Consider the following 20,205-nt stretch of genomic DNA (forward strand, 5'->3'; position numbering starts at 1 on the left):
TGGTGGTGTAGTGGTTAACGCTGCCGCCTCACAGCAAGAAGGTCCGGGTTCGAGCCCCGTGGCCGGCGAGGGCCTTTCTGTGTGGAGTTTGCATGTTGTCCGCGTGGGTTTCCTCCGGGTGCTCCGGTTTCCCCCACAGTCCAAAGACATGCAGGTTAGGTTAACTGGTGACTCTAAATTGACCGTAGGTGTGAATGTGAGTGCAAATGGTTGTCTGTGTCTATGTGTCAGCCCTGTGATGACCTGGCGACTTGTCCAGGGTGTACCCCGCCTTTCGCCCGTAGTCAGCTGGGATAGGCTCCAGCTTGCCTGCGACCCTGTAGAACAGGATAAAGCGGCTAGAGATAATGAGATGAGATCCACAGGAGCAGCTGGAAGAAGACGACCAATTTCTTTCCAAAGTATTGAATCATGTTTAAATTAAATTCTGACAAGCAACTACTATACAGCCTATTACTTGCTTGTATAAAAAAACCACTGAGTTAGCAGAGTAACTATTTCATACAGTACATGCTTAAAAATAAAGTCTCTCAAGTATATTTTGTTACACTCTAGTGGAAAACTTTATTATATAAATATTATAAAACCGCACAGGTATTACTAATGAAACACCCAGTAAGGAATCACATTTGAACTAAACTTTTGTTTGGAATCAGTTATATTAGCTGTAGAATTTTGAGTCAGATAATTCAGTGAACAAATGATAAATTTGGGTTAAATATTTACATCATGAAATGAATACATGCATTGCACCGAGGTTAGCAGACTTTTTTTTTTAACCACTAAGGCTACATGGGGCTATAGAATATGCTATATGCCGGAGCATGCGCAAAAGACAAACACTTGACTATATTAATGTGTGATACACATGTCAAAGCATACGCTTTGACACAGATGAGACTCCTGAATCAATGTTTCTGTATGTGTAATGGGAACGGGACTATGTGACATGGGAAAGACAACTCAGCTCCGGAACGAAAAACTTCCTATGCAGTCACCGGCCTTTTTCCCTCAGGAAAGGATAAGGCAGTCATACATGTGGACTGATGGGCTGCCACATGCTGTCTGCAGTACAGTCGAACACTGAGCTATACAATAATGTAGTTAAAAATTAAAGGAAGGATTTTTTTCCCCATACATACAGTACATGCCCAAATTTTCATAGCCTAGCTTCAAATTTAGATAATATTCTTAAATTATTCATTTCTAAACTGCAGTTAATTGGTTCATTACTTACAAGTGGAACTAAAGTAAGGAATAAAACATGACCAGGTACGCTGTTATTGGGGGGGGGGGGGGGGGGGATCAACTGGGTGATGTGATGTAACCAGACACAAAGCTGTAGATGATTGTTAATTATTTTATTAACAACAAGTCCCAAAATGTTTTATTCCTCTCGTACCAGAGTAATTTGCCAGTGATTATATTTTTTTCTGAATTAACCCTTCTCACAGTACACTGGATTCCCATTCTGCTAGTGATTTCTAAACCCTCATGTCGACTTGTTGGACACTTTCAATCAGAATTATTTTACTGCCACAAGTCTCTTATAAGAGTACTCCGGAGACTGTAGGGTTTCTGTGTGTAGAGTACCGTGACTCTGTGTTTCGCTGCTGATGAGCAGGATGAAGTGGTTTCATAAAATGGATGTTTCTTTTCCTTTGTGTAATTAATTGATTACTGGATATGGTATATGAAGTTAATTGTTAATGAGATGTTGATACGACATGCTGGTTTTTCTCTCTCCCTTAGTATGGTTTGAATCGAAGTAATTATAACCAGATGTGATTCGGGGTACCTTTCACACACACTCCTTTGTCTAGGAGCAGGCTCCTGAGATGCTTTGGGTTCCTGTAGAACCTCTGCATCCATACACACTTATTTATGTGAATGCTTGGTTACATGGGCAGCAAATGTAGGAGTACTTTTCCCCCCCAAAAAAAGGTAAAAAGTTGGATCTAAAGGATTGGATTGTTCATGGCTGTAAGATGAACTTGACAATCAATCAATAAAGGTCTTACAAAAGAACCATCCAGCGAACATCTCCAAGAAGATCTTCCTAAGTGTATCTGTCTTGTTTTGTGAGCCAAGAGTACTCCATTTTGTATTTTGAATAAATGGTTTGTCATTTATGTGATTGAAAGAATTTCAGTCAACTATTATCAAAGAAAGAAATTGCTCGGAGATTTTTTTCGTATCTTTTATGAAACAGCACTTCACAATAGAACCCATCCTAAGAAAGATTTTTCCAAAGATTTACCAAACAAGGGTTATGGGAAAGGGGAGGGGTTTGAGTCCTCTCCACAATAACATTGGTACAGGAGATAAAAACAGACAGCACAACTAAATCTTTTTGATAGTAAAAAAAACAAACAAGAAAATTACAATATTTAAAGGTAGACTGCCTTTCATATTTTTCAGGTTTAGGTCATAAAAAGAATCTTCCCTGACACACAATTATTTTTGTTTAGTGGACTGAAAGCTACTCAATTCAAATCAAAGCCTTCCAATTTAATGAAAATTTTTTAAAATAGAACAATTAATGAATTTAGGGCCAGGTGACCCTAAATTCTCTGCCATTTTTTCCTGCTTCACCATGACCCAATTCAAGATACTACGTCATGCATCACGTGGTGGGCTTTGCTCGCTCGCACAAGGCATTGTGGGATACAAATTTGAAACAGGAGAGGAAAATCGAGAATGCGAATGAAACGTGGAAGACTGACTACAGTAATAGAAAACAAGAAGAAAAGACGTTGTCTTGCAAAGGAAAGGCAACGCAGGACCAAACTAATAAATATCAGCGGTCAGCGAGCACCTTGGTGTGATCAGCTGTTCGTTTAGCGACAGAATGATGTAACTGTCGGTGCACGGTCAAAGGTAAACCTGTAAATTGCAGTAATGCACCACTGGATGCCAGCTGCTGTAAAACCCAAAAGAAGAAGGAAAAGAAGAAGAATCAGGTAAACCTGCGCATGCGCACACGGACTTCCTCTGTCCACTTGACTGCGCGAAGTGAGCGATTTCATGCACATTATTTGCTCGGGAATCCCCTCAAATTAAATAACTTCCCAGCTACAGAATGGTCTGTTTTTGACATATTACAGAAATAAACATATCACAATGACCCAATTTCAGAGGGAACTAAATTTCATCGATTTTATGAAATCGAAAGGCCGTCTCACTTTAAACCTTGTAGGCGAGGGTAAATTAAAAAAAAAAAGAAAAGAAACACATATGAAAAACTGCAAATTGAGTGCCCTTAGTGACTACTTTCGTATGAGCCGTTAAACATTACTATGAAGTGTGACATCACAAATAAATTTAATGGTCACCCTCAGAACAGATGGAAATTCTGGGTAAAAGAGTTAAAGAATGACGTGATACATTTCATCATTACATTTAAAGGAAAACATTGGAATTTTTAAACCTGGGCCCCATTTCTTTGAGTCCAAATATTTACTAGGGACAAATATGATTGAAATCGGTCCAGTATTGAGTTAGGCTACATCCACACGACAACAGCAACGAGATGTTATTTAAAAATATATCGCGTCCAAATGGGCAACGATCAGTAAAATATCAGGTCCATATGGCAACGCAATGCTTGCTGAAAACGATGCAATACACATGCCACATCTCTAGGGGCACTGTAAGACGGTCCCTTCAGAGACACCAGAACAATAGAAGAAGTAAGGACGCATGCGCATAAACTATTATGCGCGAGACTTCATATTAGCCACAAAGTCAGGAAAATCTGTTCGTAAAATTACATTATAATGACCAAATACAATGAAAAGTATTTTTCCAGTCTCACCTGTGAAAGGTAATCCCATGTGATCTCGTTTGGATGGAAAACCTGTTGGTACAGTTAAACGCAGCTAATCTTTATTCTCCGCTTTGACCTTTCCAATATGGCGGCGAGGATGACGTATGATTCTATGCGGAAGGCGGCGTCTTTAATGGTCCGGAATAAATTGAATACTACACGTTGATGGATTAATTTGCTCCTCTATGCCCTTTTTGAGGAATGTACTGTAGGACTAAAACCAACTTCTGAAGAGGCGAGATCGCTCCTTTTTTCCCCTATTTTTGCTGTCGGGATTGAATCTGCCCTAAGGGGAACATTATAGAACATTATAACTGGCAACCGTGAACCATGGGGAAGCCATGGCCTAATGGTTAGAGAAGCAGCTTTGGGACCAAAAGGTCAGCGGTTCAATTCCCTAGACCAGCAGGAATGGCTGAAGTGCCCTTGAGCAAGGCACCTAACTCCAACTGCTCCCCAGGCTGTTCTGGGTATGTTGCACGTTGCTCTGGATAAGAGTTTCTGCTAAATGCCATTAATGTAATGTAAAACGGCTATACAATGTAAATCATTTGCGTCAAAGTAAACCACTTTCTGAAATATTTAGTGTTTTTCCCTTTTTGCTATAACATATCCAATAATTGGAGGTAAATGGTTCAGTAGTATATGAGTAAACTCCAACATTAAGTGGCACTAATGAACAGCTAATACATGGTGCATTCAACAGGATATTATTTGACATAGTGATAGAAATAAAATCAGACTGTGGGTGGTAGAAATGGGCAACTGGACTTGCTTGAAGATTCTTGAAAACGTTTCACCTCTCGTCCAGAAGGCTTCCTCAGTTCTGTCTGACTAATAGGGAGTATCAGATATTTATCCTCTCCTGGATCAGAATCAGAATTCTGATGACCAGCTCATCTAAGGTGTCCTTGAAGCATCATGTTGGTGTGGGTCACTGGAGGCTGGGTGTGAACGGCGAGTCATTAGGGTGATCAAAAGATTGCCCGTTAGGGTGATCAATGGCAATCTGACTCTCTCTGTCCTCCTGTGAGTCACCGAAAACAGCTGGGTCCTGGCGTACACCCAGCCGTCTGGGAAGAGTGTCCAAGACCGCCTTGTAGATGTTTGACAAATGATGTCTTAGACCCCCACCTCTGTTCAGTGATGGCCATTCCAGGTTGACAAAAATGGCTTCTTTAACTCCTCGCTCATACCAACGATCCTCTCTGGCTAAAATGCGTACGTTACAATCCTGAAATGAGTGTCCTTTGTTGTTAAGATGAATGTAGACAGCCGAGTCCTGGCCTGAGGAGCTGGCTCTCCTGTGTTGGGCCAAGCACCTGTATAGCGGTTGTTTCGTCTCCCCAATATAAATTTCAGACCCAATAACACCCTGAAGCAGAAACTGATCCACCCTAAGGACAGAATACCCAGACACAAACAGGACAACGTAGTGTATGCAATTCAGTGCAGTGAGAATTACACGGATTCGTATATTGGGGAGACGAAACAACCGCTATACAGGCGCTTGGCCCAACACAGGAGAGCCAGCTCCTCAGGCCAGGACTCGGCTGTCTACATTCATCTTAACAACAAAGGACACTCATTTCAGGATTGTAACATACGCATTTTAGCCAGAGAGGATCGTTGGTATGAGCGAGGAGTTAAAGAAGCCATTTTTGTCAACCTGGAACGGCCATCACTGAACAGAGGTGGGGGTCTAAGGCCCTGTCCACACGGCAACGGATTCAGGTGACTCCGATACAATTGCTTATCGTTTAGGCCTGGCGTCCACACGGCACCGGCGTTTTGGGTGCCCAAAACGCAATCTTTTTGAGAACGGGTTCCAGAGTGGAAAGATCTGGCAACGTTGCCGTTGTGAAGTCGTCTGGATGAGTAGAACGGATTTGTTTACGATGACGTCACAACCACATGGCTGTGAGTGCTTCACGCCGGGTAAAAGTGTAACGAATATCACCAGGATATCACCAGGAAAAAGCCTTACAGAGCACTAGTGAGAGTGAAACACGAGCTTGGATATTATTATTATTATTATTATTATGTTCAGTGTTAGTTCACAGTAGTAATGCAAGAAGCAGAATAGTGACAGTAATAGTGAAGCAAAAACATGCAATTGTACAAACACTGCAGCTCTACAGCAAAATATTCATTTATGAAATGGTCTGATTCTTAACACCAGTAGTGCCAATGATCTTCTCATTGCGATGCGAGTTGTCAACAAATCCTATAACTTGGTTCATGAAACGCGCTTACAAAATATTTTCACTGTGAATATTTATTGTGTAATGGTGCAATCCCGCCAGCAAAAATAGGGGAAAAAAGGAGCGATCTCACCTCTTCAGATGTTGATTTAAGTCCGACAATACATTCCTCAAAAAGGGCGTAGAGGAGCAAATTAATCCAATTTATTCCGGACCATTAAAGACGCCGCCTTCCGCATAGAATCATATGTCATCCTCGCCGCCATATTGGAGAGGTCAAAGCGGAGAATAAAGATTAGCTGCGTTTAACTGTACCAACAGGTTTACCGTCCAAACGAGATCATATGGGATTACCTTTCACAGGCAAGGCAAGGCAAGTTTATTTATATAGCACATTTCATACACAATGGCAGTTCAATGTGCTTTACAGAAGCAAAAACAAAAACAGTAAACAATAGAGAAATAAAATTACATAAAATAATTTTATTTTTAATCTAAAACAATTAATTAAAAGAATTAAAAGAAAATAATAAGAATTAAACTATAGTAGAAATAAAATAATAAAATGCCAAAAAGAAAAAAGGAGAAAAAGAAAAAGAAACCAGCGGAATAAAATAGAATAAAATTAAAGTAAATTTAAAACATGCAGAGAAAGTAAAGATTATAAAAAATGTAAAAATATTAATTATTTAACAGAAAGCATCTGAAAACAGCTTGGTCTTTAACCTAGATTTGAAGCTGCCAACAGCAGGAGCATTTTTAATGTCCTCTGGCAGTTGGTTCCATAGATGTACTGCATAGTAGCTAAAAGCTGCTTCACCACACTTTGTTTTAACAACTGGTTTTAATAGTAAATTTTTCTGTTGCGATCTGGTAGATCTGATTGGGTTAGGCCGCTGCAACATATCAGAAAGGTAATTGGGCCCTGTACCATTTAGAGATTTATACACCACAGCAATACTTTAAAGTCAATTCTGTAGCTTACTGGAAGCCAGTGAAGGGACCTTAGAACTGGGGTAATGTGCTCTGTTCTTTTTGTTCGTGTGAGAACCCTCGCCGCTGCATTTTGAACCAGCTGAAGTCGTTTGATGGTCTTTTTTGGCAGGCCTGTGAAAAGGCCATTGCAGTAAATCAACCCTACTAGAGATGAAGGCATGTATTAGTTTTTCCAGATCATTTTTTGACATAAGTCCTCTTAGTTTGGAAATGTTTTTTAGGTGATAAAATGCCGTTTTAGTGATTGCTTTCATGTGACTGTCAAAGTTTAGCTCGCTGTCAATGAAAACACCAAGATTATTAACCATTTCTTTAGTTTTAATCCCTTTTGTGTCAAGAATAGTGGTAATCCTGAGTCTTTCATCTTTTTTTCCAAATAGAATTACTTCTGTTTTATCTGTGTTCAGCTGAAGAAAATTTTGTGACATCCAGCTATTGATTTGATCGATGCACTGGTAGAGACATTCAAGGGGGGCATAGTCATTTGGTGATAGAGCAAAATAAATTTGGGTATCATCTGCATAGCAGTGATACAAAATTGAATTTTTATTGATAATTTGCCCAAATTTGCCACAGGTGAGAAACAACAAATTAATCCATCGTGTATCATTCAATTTATTCCGGACCATTGAAGACGCCGCCTTCCGCGTAGAATCATACGTCATCCTCGCCGCCATTTTGGATAGGTCAAAGCGGAGAATAAAGATTAGCTGCGTTTAACTGTACCAACAGGTTTTCTGTCCAAACGAGATCACATGGGATTACCTTTCACAGGTGAGACTGGAAAAATACTTTTCATTGTATTTTGGTCATTATAATGTAATTTTCAAACAGATTTTCCTGACTTTGTGGCTAATATGAAGTCTCGTGCATAATAGTTTATACGCATGCGTCGTTACTTCTTCTATTGTTCTGGTGTCTCCGAAGGGACCGTCTTACAGTGCCCCTAGAGGTGTGGCATGTGTATTGCATCATTTTCAGCAAGTGTTGCGTTGCCATATTGACCTGATATTTTACTGATTATTGCCCATTTGGACGCGATATATTTTTAAATAACATCTCGTTGCCGTTGTCGTGTGGCTGTAGCCTTAGATGAGCTGGTCATCAGAATTCTGATTCTGATCCAGGAGAGGATAAATATCTGATACTCCTTATTAGTCAGACAGAACTGAGGAAGCCTTTTGGACGAGAGGTGAAACGTTTTCAAGAATCTTCAAGCAAGTCCAGTTGCCCATTTCTACCACCCACAGTTTACTATGACCTGGATGATTGAGAATCTTCACAGACAAATAAAATCAGAATCTTAAAAAAATAATTGTGAAGAACACAAGGACCTCATATGCATTCTGCATATCCAGCCTCCATTAAGGAAATCTGTAAGAGAGAGATTGTGGCTTAGAGGACCAAAATACTGTATAATCTTTATACCAAGCATAAAGGGAACAAAAAAAGGAGACAAATCACTTGCAAGCCAAACCTCATGATCAATGCAGCGGAACTGCCAAGTCCAGCATGTGTTGTAGAGGAAGGGACGGAGGTCAAAGCGGTTGTCGTCTGGGCTACAGTTCTCAGCGTGGTACGATGGGGTTATTGTAGTAATCTTGTGCCTGTTGGCTGAATACATCCAGAAGAAATGCTTCACTTTTGTAGCCACCTAATTAGCCAGAGATGGAAGATAAGAACAGACTCATCATTGGCAACATTACCCAATGTAAGTTTCATGACAATACATTCAATGGCTTAAAAAATCTTGTTTCATCATAATGGGAAGTTGTCTGGCTGATCATTAGCTAAGCAAGCCAGCCAGCCAGCTTTTTTTTAATTTTTTTTTATATTTTTGTGCAAAAAGTAGCAAGCTATTGCCACCCTTTGTAAAAGGGTCAGGAAAAAAAAATCCACCTGTTGGTGAAGTAGCTTCATCTTACACTGAAACAAGAGAGCTCCGAGAGCACACCATCCCCCCGCTACAATATATTGCAAACAAAATTGGAATATGCATATTACTGTCCTATAACAAAGTTATAACTTCTGCCAAGTTGCGTAAAATTCCTCCAAAAATTGTGAGAGGAGTTGATTTCAGAAGGTGAGTACCCTTTCCTGGGACAGAACTTCCACCATATTTTACAGTTGGGATCGGGTTCTTTTCATTATAGCCATCCTTCTTTTGACATCAAACCCACCTTGAGTGTTTATTGCCACAAAACCTCCATTTTTGTTCCATCAGACCATTGAACATGGTTCCAATCAAAGCTGTAGTAGCGTTTCGAAAACTTCAGGCGCTTACGTTTGTGGTGAACTGAGAGAAAAGACTTTGTTTCTGGCAAACCTTCCAAATCATCTGTTGGTATGGAGGTGGCGTCTGATGGTGGTTTTGGAGATTTTTTTTTTTTTTTTGCCTCTTACCCTCCTCTTCACTGTACGGTACATGGGAGCAAAATAAATTTCCTCTTCCAGGCAAGTTTGTAACAGTTCCAGTTGGGGTCCACTTTTTATTATTATTATTATTGCCCTAACAGTAGAAATTGACATTTTCAGGTAAGTAGCTATTTTTTTTAATAACCATTCCCTGACTAAGGTCAACACACTTCATTTAGTTTGTGTGTTCTCTTTTTTCTTTCCCATGTTGATGGATGACTAAAGGAATCTGGGCTTTGGGTCACCTCATAATTGTATCCCAGTTAATCAGGAAGACATGGATTACAGTTTGAAAGTTCCTACACACTCCAATCAATTAAAATATGTACAATTTAAATGGAAAACATGCTTCAGTTACATTGAGTTCACAATAAATTTCCAGGAGTGCCAATAACAGTGACGTGTTTTTCTGTTGAAAATAATTATTTCTTGATGAGGGATTTGTTTTTCTGATTAAATTTATTTCAATTAAAGGTTGCATTTTTCTCATTTTTTCAGTGTGAGATGAAGCGACTTCACCAAAAGGTGGATTTTTTCTAACCCTTTTTACTAAACTTTACAAGGGGCACAAGTAATCGTGAAGGGCTCAGTGTATATATAAACCTGCCATTCAGAAAGAGTTAAATGTTTAAACATGGCATTCTTGACACCTGTGAAGGGGAACAGCTTTCTTTCCATGAGTGAATGAGCTTGCAGAACATGCTGTATGGGCCGCACTTGGACAGCTTTCGAAGTTTTCCGATCACTGATAGCTCCGAATAGGTCATCTCCATATCGGCCTGAGAGACACAGAGAGAAACTGTGTTCAATGAGGAATGTCACGTTATATTATTAGCTCACCAAAACCACACACAGGTAGGGAAAAAAAAAACAGGAAGTGACACAGTGATGTGGTAAAGACAAAAGAGAAGGAGTTAATAAATGGAGATGCCACTGTATAAGTATGATGTACTGGCAGACTGGAGGACTGTCGGAGAACCATAAACGGAATTCAATCCAATACCTAGAAAATTAATTTTAAAATTTCACATGATCTGCCTGATTTGCATATTTAAAAACACACAACTGGGTCTAGAATTATTGGCACCCTTTCAGAGAACAGGCAAAAATGATGCATGTATAATATAAACACAATATATTACACATAATACATATTTTTCATCTGACTTGAGAAACTACTGAAGTAATAAAACCCATTCACTTATTCAACCATCTTTAGAAAAAAAAAAACACTGAAAACATATGTAGAAAAATTATTGGCACCCTTAAATGTATTTCAACTGAACCCAAATTCCATGCTTGAAACCAAAATCTATGTTTCATTGCCCTCTGTTGCTAGGAACTCCATTATTGCTTCTGAGCACTTTCTGTTTCTCCATGCTATAAATATAAATGTCGCATGCATGTAAAATCTGTCTCATCACTTTTTGGGAGGGTTCTGACCTGCACAAGATTTGTGATAATTATAAAAATTAATATGCAATCAATAATATCATTAAAACGTAATTAGAAAAAAAAAGCTCAAAGTCTGAATCCATCAGAACAATGGTAAAGGAGGCAAAAAGACTTCTAAATGATTACTTTGGAAACATCTTTGAGAAAATATTCAATTAAAGTAAAACTATGAATGCATGCGCATTCATTTTCATGAAGGGTGCCAATAATTCTGGACCTCACTCCATTTCTCCCAGGCTAAAGTAATTGCATGTAACCTCTCTCCCTTTCTCTCTCCGAGTGACTCATCCGTACCTCATCGGTCTGAGACACCTGGCCGTCGGTCAAGGGTTCGAGCTCTGCAGTGGGAGGAGCAGCCAAGATGCTGCAGGACAGAGGAACAGGAAAAATCTGTTTCACTGAGAAATCATAAAAATACTGTAGCTTTGACTCTCAAAAACAAAGCATGACCCTCAGATGATCTAGTCTACAGCACTAATTTATGATTCAAATCCCCAGGGATCCTACACCTGCATATTTATGAACCTGGTTTGCTCTAAAACACCCGGTTCAACTGGTTCAAGCAGACAGACGGGAGGGGGAAGAAGAAAAAAAAATATATTATATATATTACAAAACTGTGTTACACTAGATGCTTTATGCATTGTTCTCTCCCCCCAACCCCCAGGTTCCTCTATTTTAGCATTTTTGTCATGCTAAAAGGTTTCAAAACATTCATACAAAATGTAGCATAAGGCAATAAGAACATGAGGAAACATACTGAAGGTAAAAGGTTGTGCCTTTGTGGGCAGCATGGTGGTGTAGTGGTTAGCACGGTCACCTCACAGCAAGAATGCTCTGGGTTCAAGCCCAGTGGCCAACAATTGGAGTTTCTGTGTGGAGTTTGCATGTTCTCCCTGTGTCTGTGTGGGTTTCCTCTGGGTGCTCCGATTTCCCCCACAGTCCAAAAACATGTGGTTAGGTTAACACAGGGGGCAGCCATGGCCAGAAGGTTGGGCTGAAGTGCTTGAGCAAGGCACCTAACCCCCAACTGCTCCCTGGGCACTGTAGCACAGCTGCCGACTGCTCTGGGTATGTATGTGTGCTCATTGCTCACTTGTGTGTGTGTGTGTGTGTGTGTTCACTGTTTCAGATGGGTTAAATGCAGAGAAAACATTTCACTGTGCTTGAGTATAAATAAAAGGCTTCTTGTTCGCTCAAGGGCACTTCAGCCATTCCTGCTGATCCAGGGAATCGAACCACCAACCTTTGGTCCCAAAGCTTTCTGTTTTCTCTAACCATTAGGTCATTGTCTTCCCCTAACAGCAACAAGTCCAACCAAACATTTATGATAACTGGAGATCAGTCCTTCACATGGCTATGGAAGAATTTTGATCCACTCTTTTCTTTGCAGAATTATTTTATTTCAGCCGCACTGGCAGCCTTTCAAGGATAAACTGCCCATTTAAGGTCATGCCACTGCATCTCAATGGGATCCATGCGAGGACATGGACCAGGCCACTCCAAAACCTTAATTTTGTTTCTTCTGAGTCATTCAGATGTGGAACCGCTCTTGTGTTTCGGGTCATTATCCTGCTGCATAAACTGACTGCGCTTGAGCTTCAGCTCACAGACTGATGACCAGACATTGTCCTTCAGAAAGAAAGCAAAATTCAGTGTCTGTCAATTATGGGAAGCCACTCAGGCCCAGGCCCTGAAGCAGCAGCACATCACGCAGCCCCACATCATCATACTACCACCACCATGTTTGACTGCTTGTATGAAGTTCTTATTGTGGAATGCTTGGTTGGCTTTACACCAGAACCCATGTCTTTGAAAAAACTCCACGTTTGACTCATCAGTCAATAGAACATTATCCCAAATGGCTTAGTTGTCCTCGAGACTTATTTTTGGAAAATGTGAGATGAACTGTTTTCTTGGTTACCAGTGGTGTTCGCCTTGCAGCTCTTCCATGGATACCATTTCTACACATTCTCTTTCTAATGGTGGTCATACCTGCAAACTCCTCACCTTTCGGCGAAATTCGCCGTTTTGATCCCAAAATAGGTCACTTGTGTGAATCGTGTAGATCCGAAGAGTTTTTTTTTTTTTTTTTTGGGGGGGGATGGCAGGCTACAACGTTATTGTTGCCAAACATTTCACTTACAAGGTTACAGCCAATCGAGATAAACAGTTACTAACACGTGCTTCTTTTCCATTGGAGTTCTGATCAGCTGGTGCGCAACCCACTGCTGGTTGCCAGTCCTCGCTTACGAATATTCCACAGATTCAGACCGCAAAGTCACCTTTTTATAGAGAGATCTGGCAACCTCAGCTCGTGACTGGATCTGAACATACCAATGGAACAGTTTCCAGCGGGCTCGGGGGTGAATAACCATGGGCGGATCTACCAGGGTGGCAAATGCCACCCTAAAAGAAAGCCTTGCCACCCCTGCTGCCACCCCAGTTGGCAGCGACGAATTCAAAGAAAAATTACGGCCAATTTGACATTTACGTGCGCGAATTTCCAATGTCCGACTGCGGCGAATGCAGCACGAGATAACGCCAGAGATTGGTTGTTTTGGAAAATTGAGAGGCGCGAAGCGAGGGAGCCAGGAGTCACAAGGAAAGGAGACACGGGAAGAAAGAGGTAAAAGCTGATTAACTATCTATCAAGAAATGAAATTATAATGAATGAACAGTGCTAGCATAGTTGCGATGCTGATTTTGAGAGGATAAAAATCAGGTTGGAGAACGTTATTTAGCTAACTATACATCTCATCTCATTATCTCTAGCCGCTTTATCCTTCTACAGGGTCGCAGGCAAGCTGGAGCCTATCCCAGCTGACTACGGGCGAAAGGCGGGGTACACCCTGGACAAGTCGCCAGGTCATCACAGGGCTGACACATAGACACAGACAACCATTCACACTCACATTCACACCTACAGTCAATTTAGAGTCACCAGTTAACCTAACCTGCATGTCTTTGGACTGTGGGGGAAACCGGAGCACCCGGAGGAAACCCACGCGGACACGGGGAGAACATGCAAACTCCACACAGAAAGGCCCTCGCCGGCCCCGGGGCTCGAACCCAGGACCTTCTTGCTGTGAGGCGACAGCGCTAACCACTACACCACAGTGCCGCCTCTAACTATACATATAAGGCAAAAAAAAAAGTGTGTTTCCGGTAACCCGACCGATCGAGAATTTCCGCGTCGAAATTGCCGACCGTAAAGTTTTTATTACAAATTTCCCTCGATATTTTAGTGTAAGCAGCGTTAGTTTGTCATAATTTTTTGTTTCAACGCATTCAAGTTGTGAAAGAAACGATAAAAAGTAAAATGTTTCGCCACTTCTATCAGCCCTCCTGCATAAACATGGAAGCGCACTTGTATACTGAAGGAGGAAGGGAAAACTGAGCCGAGCCGCCATTTTGAATCCTCATTCAAGGCTGTAATGCAAATTGCTTCCTCTTCAATAAAGTGCACTTCCATGGCAGGGAAAAACACTACGTTTTGCAGCCTATGTAGTCCCCTATTTATACAAACAGGAGTCATTCAGGATTCAGCCATGTTTTTACTCGGTGTTTTTGCTCAACCCAAGTTCTACAGTAGGCTAGGCTAGGCCGGCTGCTTTTAATGGAAGTAGCCTAGCCTAGGATGTTAAACCATATTTTCACGCTATTTCTTGATAAGGTGTTTTCACGTTATTACATGAAAATATCATGAAATAACGTGATGTTATGTTAAATGATAAATATATTGTAAAAACGTGATAACTTTGTTAAAATCAATACTATGTTAAAACATTAGCTGAAATTTTAGTTCTAACAGCCACAGAAAACATAGCACAGCGGGGTCACAGGGAGTCTCTTGACTCTGAAAAAAAGGGTGTTTTTCTATGTTAGACTTGCTGGGTAATCATAAACCCATCATTAAAAAAAGACTTGAACAATAAGCTAAAAATGCAAAATACACAAGTAAAACAATACAGAATGAAATACTTGAGTGCTTGGCTGCAATGGTCAAAGAGGAAATCATCCAGGAAGTTAAAACGAGCAAGCAGTTTTCAGTTATTGTTGATGAAACTAAAGATGTTCAGAAAAAAGAGCAAATGTCATTTGTTCTGAGATATTTTTACAACGGTGTGGTTCATGAAAGCTTTCTGGAGTTTGAAGTGGCAGAACACCTGGATGCCACCGCCTTAAGTGACAAGATTATATGCTTCCTTGAGAAACATGGGCTGGAGTACAAGAAAAACCTTGTGGGACAGGGCTACGATGGTGCAGCAGTGAAGCGTGGGGCACATGCAGGGGCACATGCACATGCAGGGGTTACCGGTAGTTTGTCACCTTTTTCAACCCTCATGAGTTTGCAGGTATGTATCATAAATGCTAGCCTCATCTGATGTGAGCGAGGCCTGTAGGTCCTAATATGTTCATCTGGGTTCTTTTCCAACTTCCTGGATGCGTCATCGGTGCTCTTTTGGAGGAATTTTTGTAGGTCGTCTACTTACGGGACGATTCACACTTGGTTCAGCATTTAGAGATAATGGCACCCCAAAGCCTTAAACTTTGTCTTGGATAACGTTTTTGCTTAAATAAATAAACGATCGTTTAAAAACTGTATTTTATCAATTTTACGCAGGTGGTCTATCTTATCAAATTTTGTTTGAATTTGAGGATATGAAATAATTGTCTCTGGTGAATATACAAAAATAGAAGAGTTCAGGAAGGAGCTATACGGAACTGTATCCATTGCATTGGACATTCACACACCTTTTAAGAGCTGAGAACTGAAAGTGCTCAGAACAGTAAAGCAGGAAGTTCTTCAGATCCATCTTACTAACACCTCCGATGGGATTTATATCGGCACTGGAGCAGTCGTATTTAGTTATGTAGCCGGTCAAACTATGGAAACAGAAAACATTTCATGAAGCCATGAGTCAATGCATGTGAAAATGCGAGTTTGCAGCTTATACGAGTCAAACCTCTCATCCATGTTGGCTGAGCCAAGCATGAGCAGACCTCCAGGTTTCCCTTGAGCCCACAGATACAGCTGGGCAAAGAGGTAAGCCAAAACCATCCTGACATGACCCTGGAAGTTCAAAAACATGTTTTTAGTTTAAGTACTCAAATATGAGTAAAGAATGAAACATGATGGTGTGACGTGATGCCAAAGTTACCACTTGATTCATGGAAAAGCTGATTATTTTCCAATAACAGCATCTCCAGAAGTGTTTTATTCCCCTTATACAACACCAATGCTAAGAGTTTACATTTTACAGAATGACAGCTCATGTATTTTATCTGTTTACAGTTTCATTTATTGTTAGTAAAGTCAGTTCTTGATGTCACTTCCATTATCAGAGCTATAAACTGTCGTTCCCTCATCAGCCTCTTTTTTTTTTTACTCTGTTGAAGTTAATAAGACAAAAAAAAAGCAGCTTGTCATGTTACAAAGCTCAACATCATAAAAAACTTCCTGGAGTGGAAAAATTAAGAGCTTTATCTCTGACTGTTTCTTCTGCTTCAAGCATCATCGCCAGCTCTGGTGTTAACTATTACATAATAATAATAATAAACAGAACACTTTTTCCAAGGAATAAAAACGTGTTCTATTCCCTTCTAATGGGTTTCATTCATTTGGTTGATAGCATGCAATATTGTTAACATATCGCTTATACTACGTGTATTGTCACTCCACCCAGTGGAGAATGAGTGCTGAATATGGTTTATGATATTGCATGGTTGTCAAGACAACATGACATCACACATCAGAGCTGATGCGAATATTCACTGTGAGAGTTTTCTGTTGCGCATACGCAGAAGCATTTCTTTGTTTGCCAACGGAGCCCACAGTAAACTGTCGCAGCGAACTGAAAATGCCACAAGATACGAATTACACGTAAAACTTCCACGCTAGCGAGTGACGGTGACAATTTGTAAACAAATCTATAATTTTTCCATCAAATGTGCATAATAATAATAATAATAATAATAATAATAATAATAATAATGGCTTTTTTCATGGTATATCAGACATGTTCCATTCAGTTAGCGTGATACTGAACTCATCTTCGACTCCTTCAATGTCATGCTCGCTGAATGGAATACATCTCATATACCACTCAACACCAGCCAATATTATTTAATTATTATTATTATTACTACTACATTACAGGCATTCTTATCCAGAGCGACGTATAACAGGACCCTGACATACCCACTGCTGTGGGTAGCCCGGGGAGCAATCAGGGGTTAGGTGCCTTGCTTAAAGGCACTTCAGCCATTCCTGCTGGTCCGAGGAATCGTACCAGCGATCTTTTGGTCCCAAACCTGCTTCTCTAACCTTTAGGACATGGCTTCCCCATTATTATTATTATCATTATTATTATTATTATTATTATTATCATCATTTCAATCAGTTACCAGAAAATAATTGTTTCATTGCACCAAAACACATATGCAAACAGTCTTGTACATTTATTTAAAAATCAATTATTATTATTATTATTATTATTATTATTATTATTATTTTTAATTAAACAACAAGACAACACTGTGTGAACAACTACACAAAATGTTCATCCACAAAACAAGTTTCGGTTATGAATTACATTGTAGCAGCTCGGCAATAAACTATTGTTTGCTCACCAGCCTCTCTTTTCTTTCTCTCTCGAAGTTAATAAGACCAAAATAGATAATTTGTCATGTTACTAAGAATCCAGAAAGCGCAAAGTCTCCTGTCTGTCACTACAAAGTGCTGACACTGCAGACTCCTTTCAAATACAGTACCAGTCAAAAAGTTTGGACACACTTCTAATTCAATTGTTTATTTTTATTAATTAAAAGACGCTTCATGTCTTAAAGTAAAGTAATGACGGATGTCATTTCTCTTTACCTACTTGAGCAATTCTTGACCATAATATGGATTACTACAGTTGTGGAATAGGGCTAGTTACTGTATGTTTATTATTTACCATTTATTGTTTGATCTCAGAGTGGCACGGTGGTGTAGTGGTTAGCGCTGTCGCCTCACAGCAAGAAGGTTCTGGGTTTGAGCCCAGTGGTCGACAGGGGCCTTTCTGTGTGGAGCTTGCATGTTCTCCCAGTGTCTGTGTGGGTTTCCTCCGGGTGCTCCGGTTTCCCCCACAGTCCAAAGACATGCAGGTTAGGCTAATTGGTGGCTCTAAATTGACCGTAGGTGTGAATGGGAGTGTGAATGGTTGTTTGTCTCTGTGATGACCTGGCAATAGAGCCCTGCACTCCCGCGGGAGTCCCGCGGGACCCGACGCAAAGCAGTGCAGCGCGGAACAAATTTTGAAAGCTCATTGCGGGCGCGGGCGGGAGGGGGAGTGCACATTGCGGGCGGGAGAGGTGATAAGCTGCAGTCCCGCTAACTAAAAACGTGTTTAAAATAAAATTTATAAATTATTAATTTATGTCTCTCATATATAATTTGTGCTGGATATTTTATTTGGCATTAATAAAGACATTTTAAGATGCCTAAATTTGCGGATGTGGTCTAATCTCGCGTACGTTTCCGATTCCTTTCCGCTCTTCCGTGTTTGAGATCTCCGATCATGGCAGAAGAGCAGAGCTCCTCTAGTGAAGCTCACAGTGCTTCAGAAGTAAGTGCTGCTTTAAAAAGAGGTACATTTACCGTTCAAAAGTCAAGAGTATTAGTCCTAAGTATTAAAAAGTATTAAAAAAGTATTAACTAGTATTAAAAAGGACTGTGTATCGCACAGATTGTTCAATTTAAAGCGAGAAATAGACAGTGTATAATCTGAGGAGCTGGTTGTGGTTGCACAACACTTCATATGAGAGGAGAATGAAATCGCGGTTGGAATCATAACGCCACAGACTCGGAAGTGGGAGTGCGAGTGCGCAAAGCGAGAGCTGTCAATCAAAGCGAGAGCTGTCAATCATGAGCGCATGCAGCGCTCAACTTGGAATGTGTCAGCAGAATGTCAGAGTCTAAACAATAAACTTACAATAAATGAAGGAGCGGTCAGTGGAGAGCTCAGCTAAGCTCAGCATGTTTAATTCCCCAAGCCAATGACAGGAACTTTCGTGAGAAATAACGCGAACGTCTGCATCATGCGGGATTTGCGAGTGGGACAAAATATGGCAGGCGCGGGCGGGGGCGGGACTGAAAATCATAATTCTTTGCGGGAGCGGGACTGCACAATGCGGGCGCGGGCGGGAGCGTGACTGAAAATTCTGTCCCGCGCAGACCTCTACCTGGCGACTTGTCCAGGGTGTACCCCGCCTCTCACCAATAGTCAGTTGGGATAGGCTCCAGCTTGCCTACGAAGCGGTTACAGATAATGGATGGATGTTTGATCTCAAAACACATTAAGAAGTCAAGAAACTCATCCACTAATTAACTTTTGACAAGGCACAGCTGTTAATTGAAAAGCATTCCAGGTGACTACGACATGAAGCTGGTTAAGACAATGCAGATAGTGTGCAAAGCGTCATCAAGGTAAAGGCTGGCTAGTTTGAAGAATCAAAAATATCAAACATTTAACACTTTTTTGTTTTCTACCTAATTCCATATATATTCCATATGTTGTTATTTAATAGTTTTGATGTTTTCAGTTTTGTTCTATAATGTAGAAAATAATCAAAATACAGAAAAACCTATGAATGAGTAGGGGTGTTAAACTTTTCTTCTCACTGTAAAACTTTTTAGCAGCATATCAACAACGACACACATTTTAATATCTCTACATGACGTGTCTACCATACAAGTCCCTGGGAACTGGCTTTTACTTGAGATGGATTGTATCGGTGGATCGGCTATCGGAGAAAACATATCGTATAGAGGTTTTTGACCTGACGTCATAGGGTCACGTGATACTGTTTATGCCGGCATTTTAGAGGTCAAACAAAGCCATGCTTATCAGCAAACAACGCTTGTAATATCCATCTTCTTCATCACTTACTTTTATCGTAGAATGCCTGATACGTGTTGTGCAGTTAGCTGCCACAACAGAAGAGGGGATAAACCTGGATTAACGTTCCATAGGTTCCCGGCCGATCGACAGCGTCGCGAAAAGTGGATCGCGGCGATCAGGCGAGAGAATTGGCAGCCCACCGAACACACGCGTTTGTGTGGCGAACATTTTGTCTCAGGTAACTTTTCCAAAAGTTTAGAAATATCGTATACGAGATAAATGACAAATTATACATGTAGCCTAGCACCTAGCCTACACGTAAGCCCTGTTAGGCGGTGTTCAGGCTACCTGGCACCTAGCCCCACTAGTCAGGCTATGATGGTTTTATCTTTACACATCCGTGGTTTTATATACGTGA

The 20,205-nt window shown here is 40.6% G+C and overlaps 1 protein-coding gene across 1 annotated transcript in view; it reads right to left on the reverse strand.

Annotated features, from left to right (window-relative positions):
* Positions 1 to 5,489: 5,489 nt before the first annotated feature.
* The window catches only part of LOC132899216 (glutamine-dependent NAD(+) synthetase-like), a 45,181-nt gene continuing 30,465 nt past the window's right edge, over positions 5,490 to 20,205 (reverse strand). The window contains exons 16-21 of the mRNA XM_060940942.1: positions 15,870 to 15,976; positions 15,658 to 15,789; positions 11,194 to 11,263; positions 10,095 to 10,223; positions 8,507 to 8,683; positions 5,490 to 8,403 (exon numbers count right to left, since the gene is read on the reverse strand). Coding sequence (XP_060796925.1) covers positions 8,365 to 8,403; positions 8,507 to 8,683; positions 10,095 to 10,223; positions 11,194 to 11,263; positions 15,658 to 15,789; positions 15,870 to 15,976 — 654 coding nt within the window. The 3' untranslated portion in view covers positions 5,490 to 8,364. The remainder of the gene's footprint in view (positions 8,404 to 8,506; positions 8,684 to 10,094; positions 10,224 to 11,193; positions 11,264 to 15,657; positions 15,790 to 15,869; positions 15,977 to 20,205) is intronic.

The sequence above is a fragment of the Neoarius graeffei genome, chromosome 15 (assembly GCF_027579695.1).
Source record: "Neoarius graeffei isolate fNeoGra1 chromosome 15, fNeoGra1.pri, whole genome shotgun sequence".
Lineage (NCBI taxonomy): Eukaryota > Metazoa > Chordata > Actinopteri > Siluriformes > Ariidae > Neoarius > Neoarius graeffei.